The sequence below is a fragment of the Schistocerca cancellata genome, chromosome 5 (assembly GCF_023864275.1).
Source record: "Schistocerca cancellata isolate TAMUIC-IGC-003103 chromosome 5, iqSchCanc2.1, whole genome shotgun sequence".
In the NCBI taxonomy this organism is placed as follows: domain Eukaryota; kingdom Metazoa; phylum Arthropoda; class Insecta; order Orthoptera; family Acrididae; genus Schistocerca; species Schistocerca cancellata.
The window spans coordinates 52,584,197-52,598,834 of record NC_064630.1 but is presented as its reverse complement, the minus strand read 5'-3'; the positions used below and the strand labels follow the sequence as shown (position 1 = coordinate 52,598,834).

Here is a 14,638-nt window from a genome sequence, read left to right as displayed (position 1 = left end):
TCAGCTCTACAGAGACAACGAGACGACATAAAAGCTGCTAGCGAGGATTCAACAATCGCGATACACTTTTGGCACGGCGCGATGAGGAAAGCCCGTAGTGTAGTGTATCGCGCATCGGGTACCCGTAACTAGGATGCAGTCATGTTCGCTCAGTCCACGAGCCTTGCCCATATTGCGATCGTGTTTACTCTGATGACCAGTAAAATGTCTAGCGACTTCTAGACACCCGACACCAGAGATTTCGCTTGGTTACAGAAGTTCTCTCCTATCAACACAGCAGTTATCTCTCTTTCCGCCGGCCGCTGTGGCCGAGCGGTTTTAGCCGCTTCAGTCCGGAACCGCGCTGCTGCTACGGTCGCAGGTTCGAATCCTGCCTCGGGCATTGATGTGTGTGGTGTCCTTAGATTAGTTAGGATTAAGTAGTTCTAAGTTCTAGGGGACTGATGATGTCAGATGTTAAGCCCCATAGTGCTTAGATCCATTTGAAGCATTTTTTTCTCTCTTTCCGTTGTTAGTGATTTTTGTTTCGTAGGCCTTAAGTCGTGGCCTAAGTTATATTTACCACCGTAACGTTTCCTCTTCCATTAGTGGAGACATCATAAGTCGCTGTAATAACTCAAAGCAGTCACAGTCTCAAACGAGCAGAACTTTTTAACCGTATCCACGCGCCGGTCAATGACGTCAGGAGTATATAAATCCATTGCACATGCGGTCAAGTGTATCTCCAGTAGCAACTAGAAAAGAAGCATTAACACTAGCGCCGGCCGCGGTGGTCTCACGGTTCTAGGCGCTCAGTCCGGAACCGCGCGACTGCTACGGTCGCAGGTTCGAATCCTGCCTCGGGCATTGATGTGTGTGATGTCCTTAGATTAGTTAGGATTAAGTAGTTCTAAGTTCTAGGGGACTGATGACCACAGATGTCAAGTCCCATAGTGCTCAGAGCCATTTGAACCATTAACACTAGCCTTAACTAACACAACATAAATCGGCAGTAGCGAATCATGCTCTGGGACCAGGTAACAACTAAATTCGTTTCTCCAATATTACGGCTTTATCAAGCTCCAATCATTTCTCTGCTAGAATGTACACAGAGGCCATATAAACTCAGAAGCACTGAAACAACTTGAAAGACAATAAAAAGGACTAAAATTAGACAAGCTGTGGGACTTAGTGTTAAAGCATCCTAAATACAAGCTCCATAGCACACGTCGACGCGAAGCCACGATCTTAGGCAACAATCTGACGACGTCATGAACCACCTTTGCGTGAACGTGTACAAACAGTTCCGCTTGCTGAGCTTTCTCGAGGTTGTAACTGCTTTCTGAGTCATTGTAGCTTCTGATTATGTCTCCAGCACTGAAAGATGAAACGTTGCTGAGAGATACGAGGTGCATTCAAGTTCTAAGGCCTCCGATTTTTTTTCTCCGGACTGGAAAGAGATAGAAAAATGAGCATTGTTTTAAAATGAGGCCGCGTTCATTGTCAATACGTCCCAGAGATGGCAGCACCGTACGGCAGATGGAATTTTACCGCCAGCGGTGTGAATGAGAACTGTTTTAAATACTTAAAATTGCGACGTTTTCCTTACTTGAACAGCGTACAATCATTCGTTTTCTGAATTTGCGTGGTGTGAAACCAATTGAAATTCATCAACAGTTGAAGGAGACATGTGGTGATGGAGTTATGGATGTGTCGAAAGTGCGTTCGTGGGGGCGACAGTTTAATGAAGGCAGAAAATTGTGTGACAACAAACCGAAACAACCTCGGGCTCGCACAAGTCGGTCTGACAACATGATCGAGAAAGTGGAGAGAATTGTTTTGTGGGATCGCCGAATGACTGTTGAACAAATCGCCTCCAGAGTTGGCATTTCTGTGGGTTCTGTGCACACAATCCTGCATGACGACCTCAAAATGCGAAAAGTGTCATCCAGGTGGGTGCCACGAATGCTGACGGACGACCACACAGCTGCCCGTGTGGCATGTTGCCAAGCAATGTTGACGCGCGACGGCAGCATGAATGGGACTTTATTTTCGTCGGTTGTGACAATGGATGAGACGTGGATGCCATTTTTCAATCCAGAAACAAAGCGCCAGTCAGCTCAATGGAAGCACACAGATTCACCGCCACCAAAAAAATTTCGGGTAACCGCCAGTGCTGAAAAAATGGTGTCCATGTTCTCGGACAGCGAGTGCGTAATCCTTACCCATTGCGTTCCAAAGGGCACTACGGTAACAGGTGCATCCTATGAAAATGTTTTGAAGAACAAATTCCTTCCTGCATTGCAACAAAAACGTCCAGGAAGGGCTGCGCGTGTGCTGTTTCACCGAAACAACGCACCCGCACATCGAGCTAACGTTACGCAACAGTTTCTTCGTGATAACAACTTTGAAGTGATTCCTCATGCTCCCTACTCACCTGACCCGGCTCCTAGCGACTTCTGGCTTTTTCCAACAATGAAAGACACTCTCCGTGGCCGCACATTCACCAGCCGTGCTGCTATTGCCTCAGCGATTTTCCAGTGGTCAAAACAGACTCCTAAAGAAGCCTTCGCCGCTGCCATGGAATCATGGTGTCAGCGTTGTGAAAAATGTGTACGTCTGCAGGGCGATTACGTCGAGAAGTAACGCCAGTTTCATCGATTTCGGGTGAGTAGTTAATTAGAAAAAAAATCGGAGGCCTTAGAACTTGAATGCACCTCGTATATGCCGAGGACCACGGTGCAATGCCTACAAAACAAAAATTATAGAAAAAAAGCAAATACCAGCCATGAAAGCCTGTACTGTGTGATATCCGTATGTATTGTCTGAAGCGGACGATTCAGATGCGATCGCGGACAGCAAGGAAAACGTGTGATCACGATTTTATACATTTACAGACGAGTGACTCGGTGTGTTATCATCTAGGGAAATTAATTCTTACTTTGTAATCAACGTCCACACAATGAAACTTAATTAGTCACCTAAAACGGTTGACATACAATATTTCTGCTTCAACGACAAGCAAGTAGTTCCTACAGGAGAAAAATGAGAATATGGCGCTTTGCGAAACATGAGAAGTATTGGCTTTTGATTAGTAACATTTGTAGTGAGTAATGTCGTATGGATAACAATGTGCATAACTGTTAACAGCAGTGGCCCCGAAGGATTATTTGCGCTACAAAGTAAATAGAATGCTTCGATTAATTAGCAGCATACTGGGGAAGAGATTAACTGCAAAACACCCGGACGAGGGGCGTTCGGTAAGTAATGAAACACATCTTTTTTCTCGCCCTATTTCTGTTGAAAAAATTCGGCATTTGTTGTGAGACATCGTGGCATATTCCCGCTTTAGTCCCTATAGTTATATGAAGCACCGGTAGGTGGTAGCGCTGTGCGTAGCCTTCAAAATGGCGTCTATAATGTAGGTGCGTTTCAAGAAGAGAGCTGTCATCGGGTTTCTTTTGGCGGAAAATCAGAACAGGGCGCTTCCAGAACTTCTACGGAGACCTGGCAGTCAACAAAAGCACAATGAGTCGTTGGACGAGGGACTGTCATCGTTGCAACAATGTAGTGCAAACCTGCCCGAGCTCCCGCGTGCCAGCCGGCCGTGCACAGCTGCGGCTCCTGCAATGTTGAAACGTGCGGACACTCTCACTAGTGGTTATCGACAGACAACAGTCAAACACATCGCAGCAAAACTGGACGTCTCTATTGTTAGTACTGTCACACTTGTCCACCAGTTGGGCTACTCAAAGGTTTGTGCCCGCTGGGTTCCTCTCCGCTTAAATGAAGACCGTAAAGAGCAATGAAGGACTGTCTGAGCAGAAGTGTTTGCGCGTTAACGAGGCGTATTGTGGCAATGTTTTGTCGAACACCGTCACAGGTGATGAAACATGGGTTCATCACTTCGAACCGGAGAAAAAACGGCATTCCATGGAGTGGCACCACACCACGTCTCAAAAACGTTCAAAGCCGCACCCTCAACTGGTAAAGTCATGGTGACGGTCTTCTGAGACTCTGTAGGGGCTATTCTGTTCGATGTTCACATTCATGGTGCGACGATCAACTGTGAAGTGTATTATAACACCCTCAGGAAACTGATGAAATGATCGGCGTGTTCGTAACCACACAAATGCAAACGATCTTCTCCATAACAACACAAGCTCACAAAACTTAACTTGACTGTTCTTTGCCCCAATGAAGGATGCGCTCTGCTTGAAACAGTACGGCGATGATGGAGAGGTTATTAATACAGCAAGACGTTGACTCCCCTCTTGTTCGTGTAAGGCTGTCGCACTGAACAGAGATTACGTCGACGATATGGTTTTGTAGCTAAAACAGTGGCGAATAATAGGGTGTATTGTAATCCTAAATAAAATCAACCTGCTTTCAGAAGAAAAGTGTGTTACATTACTTACGGAGCGCCTGTCGTCTAATTATACTAGAATACTGCTGAAGTGTGTTGAGTGTACATCAGACTGGAGTATTAGGCAAGTAAGGACCGCACGATTCGAACTGGAGTATTGTCTCGCAGAGTAAATGCTACTGAAATGCTAGACAGACTCAGATGAGAGACGCTGGGGGGAGATTGACTAATGCCTCATGAAAATCTACCTGGACAAATTGCAAAGCCTATTTCATACCGAAATACGTGAATATCCGTTAGTTTCTAAAGTGTGAGTCTTGATGTGATGGCAAAGATAAAATTATCTAAATAGTTCTAATACAGGAACATAAAGGAATATTCATTCCACGCTCCATTTATAAACAGTATCGAAGAAAACTATAACGTGTGGAACGGAAAGAACGTCTTCCTACGCTCAGTATACCGTATTTACAGAATACAGATATAGAAATTTTCTAAGAAATACCCTGACGCTAAAACTAGTGAACGGCTTTCAAAGGAAATGAAAAAGAATATCAGAAGTATGTTGTAAGCCAAAACTATGGAAATAAAACTAAGTTACGTTGGCTCAGTATAAAGACAGAAGAGAAAATGAAAAGCCGGATCTGTAATAGGGGGAACGTCATCTGGTGGAAGGTGGAAAAAAATCTCCGCTCTGTAAAATTCCGAAGCAATTTCTTAATGCCCCATCCAGTCACGCAGCACTCCAGAACGGTAAGTGTGACGTAGGGGGAAAGTACATTTCAGTCACTTAGAATTAGTAGCAGCTATATTTTCACAACGGGTCCACTGACGTGACTGGGGATTTTATAGATATTATGTAACGACTTTTAATATAAGATCTCAAGAGTGTTTCGCATGCTAAAGCACATTAGATTTGTTTGTCGGTTTCAAATACTGCCGTTAAATATAGGATATACTATCATAAAAATGATAATATTATGGCAGATTTAGACAACATCTTCTGTTCCTGTATTCTGAATATATGAAAATAATTACTTATTTGTCCATAACATCTAGTCGTTTCCCATTCCGCCCTTCAATAATATTTATCATCTCTCTTCTGCACCCCTCGAATGAGTTTCCAGAGAATATGACAGGTGATAAAAAAGTTATGCTGCGCAGATTACTTGTTTTTCGTGCGCTCGCGCCGCAGGAACATTATAAACACAGTTGTAATACTTGAAAGATTCTGACGCATAGCTTGGTGAACATACTCCTATGGATAATCAGCGTATCTAAGTCACAGGGGGCGAGTGACTTCGAGTGAGTCGTGTGTACCACAAAAAGTTTAATATTCTATGTGCTTTTTTTCATTTCAAGCAATTAGTTCCTTAGCCACGCATAGCTATTCGCGGAATTGCCGTTTAAAAGATACGTTGATAGAATTCTGTCCGTTAGAAATATCTTTTAGAGTAATGAGGTAAAAAAATAAGAATGAAGAAGTAGCAATCTGTGATGTTGCCACCTACGCCCTTATGTAAATCTGTAGTGGCGTTACTGTATATGGAACTATGAACCATACAAACACAAAAAACACGAAGCTGTACCTGTAAGAATCTAAGATAACATCTAATCTCTTATTAATTGAGATATAGTTTGCACTGTGAGAAATGATCGAAAATAATTTTGGGTTATATGATCACATGAGTCTCTACTTAAAAAAAAATATACACTCGTTTTATGAGACAGTCATATATTTTCGATAAAATACTTTTTTTGATTGCTGAGTCAAATCTTAGCTTATCCTTTCGCTGAAAAATAAAGAATATATTCTAGAACAAATTCCAGGTACATTTGAAATACATGATGTAAAAGAGAAATAATGATTAAACAGCAGTCAATGAAATTCTTTCTTTGTGAAAGTACGTTTAAGTCGTGTATGAATGTTATTAAAAAAGTGTTGAACACTTCTCCCCATCACAATTTTTCTGATTGGCGGAAGACCAAACAGAATTATTTTCAAGGATTAACGAAATGCACTAGTCACATAAATATAACAACACGAAAAATGAACCGTTCAAGTGTCCTGTAAAACACAAGTCGACGGAATGTTTTTATCAAAAGACCTGACACAAAACTTGTCTCATTAGAAAATACGATCGTCTAATTGCCCTGCAACACCGTCATATATTCCTTTGTAAAAACTTTCCAGCATATGAGGGAATGCGACAGAATCGTTATCTCTAACAGAAACCAATGTTTGCAATGCGAGAACCTTACAAATACACCTGTTAGCATTTACGCGAATGGAAAGTATTTACACGAGAAGTCCCCAGAGGCTCCATCTCAGGGCAACTGCCTTTTATTTAATTACTAGTGACCTTTCATCACTTGGATTCAAGAGGAAGATTTTTTTCGAAAATGTAAGCATATTTAGTCAAATCACTGTCATTAAACATTTAAAGTAATCAGCACTGCCGTTCAACTATATGTGTGTATGCTTTCCATGCAGCATAATCATAAAGTACGTGATGAGAAAATAGCAATTAGGAGGAAAACGCTGCATAATTTGTGGAAATGACGCACAACATTTATTTGCTGTGTGGCTTACAAGACCTAACTGATGCGGAGGTCAAGGTAAATGGATGTTTCTTGCTTCATTTCTTTCAAAGATTGAACTACAGTAACTACTTCTTCCCAGTGTATTTATTTCTATATGATATTGTAAAGAACTTTTAAGCAAGGAATTTAGATCGTAAAATCATTAATAAGCCTAGAAATTTGAGTAAACACTTAAGATCATTTACTATAACCCTAAACCATGTACATTATTAAGAAACACGCCTTTTCTGTAACATTCTACAACCCCTAAAATTTGGCTACAAAAAATACAACCTAAAAGGATCCTTTAGGCAACATCTTGTACTCCACCACAATCATTTCATGTACAGTAATATGAGCCACACAAGTTAATACGAATATTCTCTTAAGATAATGATGATTTGCCACTAAAGCCGAAATATTATTTTATGTTCTTTATTTTGCACGTATTTACGTATCTCCTACAAAAAATTTAGTAAGCAGTAAATGAGTTTTTTTTACTTGTTCCACTTTCTTGACCAGTACTTTAGGAAGAATCTACCGAGTGGACATTAACTCTAACCTTATTAATTCTAGTGTAAAATATATTTCATGTTATATTATTCTGGCTTGTCATGCGTTCACATTGGTTTCCCTATTATTTATATGTGAAACGATTAATGTCTAAGGTAATTTAATTTGTAGTTTTATTGTGTAGGTCCGAAGAAACGTTAAGTCACTGATTACCACACACTAGAACAGATTAAAGACATGGCTCTCCGTAAAGTCGTGCACTAGGGCCTATAACTCAGAATTTCAATTGCTGTTTTACTATCTGTGTAGAATGCCTGACTGTCTGAGTTAAAGTGATGTATTGACAAAGACTTTTACAAGGCTTTCAGAGACGTCAACCAAACTATCGATCGCTCCCCTTCCATAACGACCATCGTCTCTGACACTTGACGGGTCGAATTAGCCGCACGCTGCTTGCAAGGGCTTATCGTAGGACGCAACTTTTTCCTCGAAGAGGGTTTATGGGATGAGTGACTTTCGCACTTCCCAAACGAAGCTCCAGCCTTGAAGACGAAGAGTATCTTCCAGTAGATGCTGAAGAAAGTGCTGTTATTTCAGCTAGCTGGTGAACAACGTGCGCTTCCGCGAGGGATCACTCTTACAGTAAACGTTGTGAGTTTAGAGATAACTTAAAAAGCACATACAATCATTTGAAAAAAATTCTTTGGTTTATCTATTTCACGGGCACCAATTTCTTCAAAATCTTCATTTAATACTGCAAAAGACGTGTTTTCGTCACAAAAACTGAAGTATTTAATACGACTGGTCTTCCATGAATTTCCACTGCCTCTTCTTCTGACGAGGGTCAATTCCGTCTAGTATGGGGTCCGCTGTACTCGAGGATTTGGCAATTTTACACTCGTGTGCGAAGATTCAGGATGAAAGTAACTTTCACGTGATGCATCACTGCGAAGTAACATAGCTAGATGAAACTTCGTCCATATTTAGAACTGCTACAGTGTCGTAAAGAAGCTAACAAGAAATACACAATGTCACGAACAGAAATGACACCTTTATTAGAAGACAATACTTACACCCAAGTCTCCGCTATTCATGACAGTCCCCTGGAGATTACAAAAGGCGTGACACGGTTATTTATAGAGTGTGTATCACGACAGACGGCACTGCATACTCCGTAACGTACTCCCTATACGTACTGCCTATATTGTTGGTAAGGAATTCTTATGGTAAGGCGTTCCATTTCACCAGCAGCAAGTTTGACAGTCACTCGATGGCCGTTAGTGCGTGTTACAATACGCACACACAGTGTAGGTTGTATCAATAATCGGAAACATTCACTAACTGCATGTTAGTGTACAAACAGTGTTTTTGCATTATAAAGAAGGAACATGTGTTAATGGAACGTATCTGAACCTTCTTCGTTTTCATGATACCTTTTGATTATTTGTCTGACGCGCAGTTAAATTTTAACATCGAATGGCAGAACTTAATACAGCCCACTTGAAAGTAGGCCTGAAATCGAAGATAGTAAGACTAAATTAAAGTGCAATGAGCACACCAAAGAGAAAGTCAAGAATAAAGCTAACAGCGCTTGCTGTTATTTGTATTTCGAGTAGTTAAAGGCAACGAAAAAAAAAAAATGGTTCAAATGGCTCTGAGCACTATGGGACTTAACAGCTATGGTCATCAGTCCCCTAGAACTTAGAACTACTTAAACCTAACTAACCTAAGGACATCACACAACACCCAGTCATCACGAGGCAGAGAAAATCCCTGACCCCGCCGGGAATCGAACCCGGGAACCCGGGCGCGGGAAGCGAGAAAGCCACCGCACGACCACGAGCTGCGGACTTAAAGGCAACGACTGGATGAACAGGAAAATAAACAAACATTTCCTTATTTGAGTGAAACAGGCTTGCAGTTCTTTTGGTAAACTGGAGATTTCATAACAAAGGTTTGACTTATCACTGTGCGACGAGGACTTTCGTGCATACCAATCAAAACCAGAGAGCTAAAGAGCGATTTATGGCGAGATTTACAACGGAAATTACTGGGAGTCTGGGCGTAATTGTAACTACAGGGTAGTTGTACGAGCGAGCATTTAAACGAAAGAACGATAGCTGGTTCAAGGTAGCTCATTTCTGGATTCTAAAAGATAAGAAAACACCGAGACGGCAGCCTCTTGTATCATGGACAGATGACAGCAGAAAACATCCGGGATCAATATCCTGGAACGGTATGTAGGCGAATGTATAACACATTAGGCTTGCTAACAATGTCTTCACCATACAGTCACTCTGATATGAAGTGTGTTATTAAGAAACAGAAATTACTAGTTTTTTTTTTAATTTTAATAATCGACAGCCTCAGTTGCATCGTTTACCTATAATTTACCTAGGTTTCAGTCGGGATAACCCAACCTTCTTCAGAATAACAGTAACTACCGTTTGTCTATAGTGGACATCGTCAAATTAAAACTACAAATCCATAAATTATCGTCAGACTATAAAACTTATCTGAAATTGCCTCGACCCCACTTCGCGGCCGCGATATGTTTTATAGTCTGACGATAATTTATGGATTTGTAGTTTTAGCTTGACGAAGTCCACTGTAGACAAACGGTAGTTACTGTTATTCTGAAGAAGGTTGGGTTATCCCAACTGAAACCTAGGTAAATTATGGGTAAACGGTGCAACTGAGGCTGTTGATTATTAAAAATAAAATTAATATTTATGCAGCTGCTGACAGGGCCCCGAAATGTTGAAGATATTTAAGAAATTATTAGAAATTAATAGTTACACTTACAAATATGACATCAAGAACAAAAGCATCCTCCACTTTCCACAATGTAACGTTGCTCTTGCACATAAAAGAACAAAGTATGCAGCCATAAAAATTTTTGACCACCGGATTTGTGAATTACATGTGCCGGCAGATAATGAAAGTTTTAAAAACAAACTGGAATCATTGCTACTTAACAACTCCTACTAATTAATAGGTAAATTTCTGAATAGGTAGTATGCTTGTGGTTTGTTTGCTTTTATCAAATTTTGTTGAAGATTTAGATTTAAAAAAGACAGTAACATAAAAGGCCAGCTTTTAGTTATGTTTTCACAGAGAATATGAATCTTACTTGTAACTCCATTGACACGTTCTACCAGATGTCGAGATGTCGTGATATGAAACATGGCACATCCAAATATACTAAACATGGGTGTTTGTCAATAAATGTATGGAAAGCATTTTTATTTGGCAGTGGATGTCGGATGGCCGATGATCATAAGAAATGCTGTTCAGCGTATCGTATTGATACCTGACGTTAATTTACTGCGCAATCTGTACAACCTTAGTAGGTACTGAATTCGTTGATATTAACGCTATTACTACATTAGGCTGATAATTTTTCGCCATACTCCTGTCGAATCGTACGTAATTACTGTGACAGTATCCAATTTAACCAGCTATTCTGTCAAGAGAAAGTAATGCGTATCTCTTTGACGCGGTGGAAAACATTTTCTTTTTCTGCGGTGTTGTTTTCATTTGGAGTTACGCCGAGGATGTAGCGACTGTGTAGCGCCTGGTTGCCTACCTTCGTTGGGCATGGTCGGCGGCGGCGGCGGCGGCTGCGGCGGCGGAGCGTTGGGTCAGGCGGGCGCCCCTCACTACACTGACGCCGGCACGGCCTGGACGAGTCAAGTGCGCAGCCCGCGGGGGCGGAGTCACGCCAGCGGGTAGCGTGGCGGCGGCGGGGGCGGGGCGGGGAGAGGGACGGTGGGAAGTGCGGGGGTGGCGGGGCGGGGCGGGAAAACGGAGCGCGGCCGCTCTCGCTCTTCGATCAGCGGGCGCGTTTGTCACCACGGGGCTTTTAGCAGTTGACAAAAATGCTGTCCTTTACCCGTCAAGACCTACGAGCCGTCCTGTGTCTGTTCCCCTTTCCCCCTTTGCGCCTTTTCCCCCGTTTGGTTAACAACAGCAGGAAGAGCCCGGTTGAACACTGTAACACCGTCGTCTCTTTCATCTGTACTACAGAGTGTCTGTGTCACTCCACTGTGGGCGATGTAATACCTTTTGGTCCGTGATTCTGCAGCATATTCACGATTTTCCCATTTCAACTTTTATTCTTCCTGATAATGAAGAAACTGTTCTCTGCCATTATCAAGCAATGCTTTTGCAAATGATCTATCCAATCGCAACTGAAGGAAGCACATGCAGCTTTCTCTTAGCCGCAATACTCCTTCTGCCCCTTTCCCCACCACCCCCTAAACCACCCACTTCTCCCACATTCTCCAGTACTAACACGAGGAGAAAAACAACGCCTTTAGAAGTGAAATTCTGACCCCTTCTTAGGCATGGGTGATGTATAATATTACTATTAAAAGAACACTGTTACTAATTCTTATCTGCTACGCAAATTACACTACTGGCAACTAAAATTACTACACCAAGAAGATATGCAGATGATAAACGGGTATTCACTGGACAAATATATTATACTAGAACTGACATGTGATTACATTTTCACCCAATTTGGGCGCATAGATCCTTAGAAATCAGTACCCAGAAGGACCACCTATGGCCGTAATAACGACCTTGATACGTTTCGGCATTGAGTCAAACAGAGCTTGGATGGCCTGTACAGGTACAGCTGCCCATGCAGCTTCAACACGATACCACAGTTCATAAAGAGTAGTGACTGGCGTATTGTGACGAGCCAGTTGCTCGGCCACCACTGACCAGATGTTTTCAATTGGTGAGAGATCTGAAGAATGTGCTGGCCAGGGCAGCAGTATAACATTTTCTGTATCCAGAAAGGCCCGTACAGGGCTTGCAACATGCGGTCGTGCATTGTCCTGCTGAAATGTAGGGTTTCGGAGGGATCGAATGAAGGGTAGAGCAACGGGTCGTAACACAACTGAAATGTAACGTCTACTGTTCAAAGTGCCGTCAACGCGAATAAGAGGTGACCGAGACGTGTAACTAATGGCACCCCATACCATCACGCCGGGTGATACGTCAGTATGGCGACGACGAATACACGTTTCCAATGTGCGTTCACCGCGATGTCGCCAAACACGGTTGCGACCATCATGATGCTCTAAACAGAACCTGAATTCATCCGAAGAAATGACGTTTTGCCATTCGTGCACCCAGGTTCGTCGTTGAGTACACCATCGCAGGCGCTGCTGTCTGTGATGCAGCGTCAAGGGTAAACGCGGCCATGGTCTCCGAGCTGATAGTCCACGCTGCTAACAGTCATTGGATCAATGTCGCGATACGATAAACCGCAATCGCGATAGGCTACAATCCGACCTTCATCAAAGTCGGAAACGTGATGGTACGCATTTCTCCTCCTTACACGAGGCATCACAACAATGTTTCACCAGGCAACGCCGGTCAACTGCTGTTTGTCTATTAGAAATCAGTTGGAAACTTTTCTCATGTCAGCACGTTGTAGGTGTCGCCACCGACGCCAGTCTTGTGTGAATGCTCTGAAAAGCTAATCATTTGCATATCACAGCATCTTCTTCCTGTCGGTTAAATTTCGTGTCTGTAGCACGTAATCTTCGTGGTGTAGCAATTTTAATGGCCAGTAGTGTATCTATTACACGTAAACCCTGTCACTGTGAAACCATAAGAAGTAAAAGGATAAGATATTTGTTTTAAATATTTTGTTGTTGTTGTCATAGTGAGGTCTATCCGTGGAAATTTAAAAGACATTTATTTTCTGAGAAATAAATAAAATCAACGATGGCCTGTATCATTAAAACAATTATGGATAACTGTATCGATATCTACGACGAAACTACTATCAGCTGTTGAAAACGGTAGAAAGATTACCCAGGGAAGAGGCTCCTTCCTGTTTAACTTACTTTAGACTATTCCTCCGGCTCAAACTGTTGTAGGTACGTACGCTAATCTTGTAATTAGATTAATTCTGAATAATAATCAAATATTTAAAAACGTGTCTACAATCAATGTAGCCTCCTATAGGTTCATCAGATGAGGTTTCACCATATGTATTTTCTGTTCTAGGAAAGATGTTTAGGAAGGGTAACGTATCAGTCGCGCATTGCGTCTAGCTGTGTAAGCATTTCCTTTCGAACTGAACCTACTGTAGGGAAGCAGCCTACTCACGCCATATAAAATTCTCATCAGTCTTTCCATTGTGTGCCAGCCTAGCTCTGACGTCATAAATGTTGCGCAATACTTTAGAAATCGAGTAAATAACCTGAAACGATTCTAGCATATCAGGAGTAATACTAAATTAATATGTGTTGAATATCAGTTCGATAACTTTAACCATTTTCGAAATTTGGACGTTTTTCTGTAAAAATCATTGGCGCAACAGAAAAGAGCTAGAGACTTAAAAATTTATATTTAGATTCCTTTTTCATAATTATTTAATAGAAGCAGTCTTCTGGATCTCACAAATTAAGATTTTAGTTGAAATTCAATATTTTCTGGTTTTTGTCTTAAAAATTAAGGAAGCAAGAAAGATTAAGTAGGCTAATAAATAAGGCTAGGATGTTTATATTTTAGTAGAATGGAGATCCGCTATAATCATAAAGATGTGAGAAGTTTCAATTGAATAACTATATAACTATAGCGATAGCGTATCTCCAAAGGGCAAGTTCAGAGCTTGTCTACTGTGTGTAGTGTAATTAAATTAATTCTCTCAGCAAAAGTAATTGACTTAGCCAAGTCAGACTTTTATTATGATTACTTACCTGTATGCTGAATGCACATTTAAATTGAGAGCTTCATCGGCCATCAGCAAAGGAAGCGATGATTTATTCAATAACTTAAAGTGGTGCATTACTAGCCCAGCGGCTAGTTGGGAAAGCCGATTTAATCAGGCGTTCCCTTAGCCGTCCGCACCGCGGCTTCATATATAAGAACGCTGCGTGAGAGAAAAAGGCCCCAGTTCTCTCCAGACGCTGATTAGCACACCATCTGTGCCGGGAGTTGCGTCGCGTCGGTATCATTGCTATAAACAGCCTCGGATGCCTTATTAAGTTACTCGGGATACGCGTAACCATGAAATCATTTTCGAGTGAAGTGTTAATTCTGCAATGACTTTAATTATCTATCTTCAGTTTGCGTATGTCGTATTTTCACGTGCCGCCGCGGGACAGACATTCTACCATTATTTAGCGTGGCGTTTGATGAGCATATTCGTTAAATTATGGCGAGCAT

General features: G+C 41.8%; 1 protein-coding gene across 4 annotated transcripts in view; it reads right to left on the bottom strand.

Moving 5' to 3' along the window:
- The window catches only part of LOC126187961 (band 7 protein AGAP004871), a 499,920-nt gene that overhangs the window by 206,844 nt on the left and 278,438 nt on the right, over positions 1 to 14,638 (bottom strand). Inside the window, exon 1 of one of the 4 annotated variants that reach the window (XM_049929342.1) lies at positions 11,031 to 11,119. The exons of the other annotated variants lie outside the window; for them this stretch is intronic. Within the exon in view, the coding sequence (XP_049785299.1) occupies positions 11,031 to 11,043 (13 nt within the window). The 5' untranslated portion in view covers positions 11,044 to 11,119. Of the gene's footprint in view, positions 1 to 11,030; positions 11,120 to 14,638 lie in introns of those variants that run through there. 4 annotated transcript variants of the gene reach the window in all.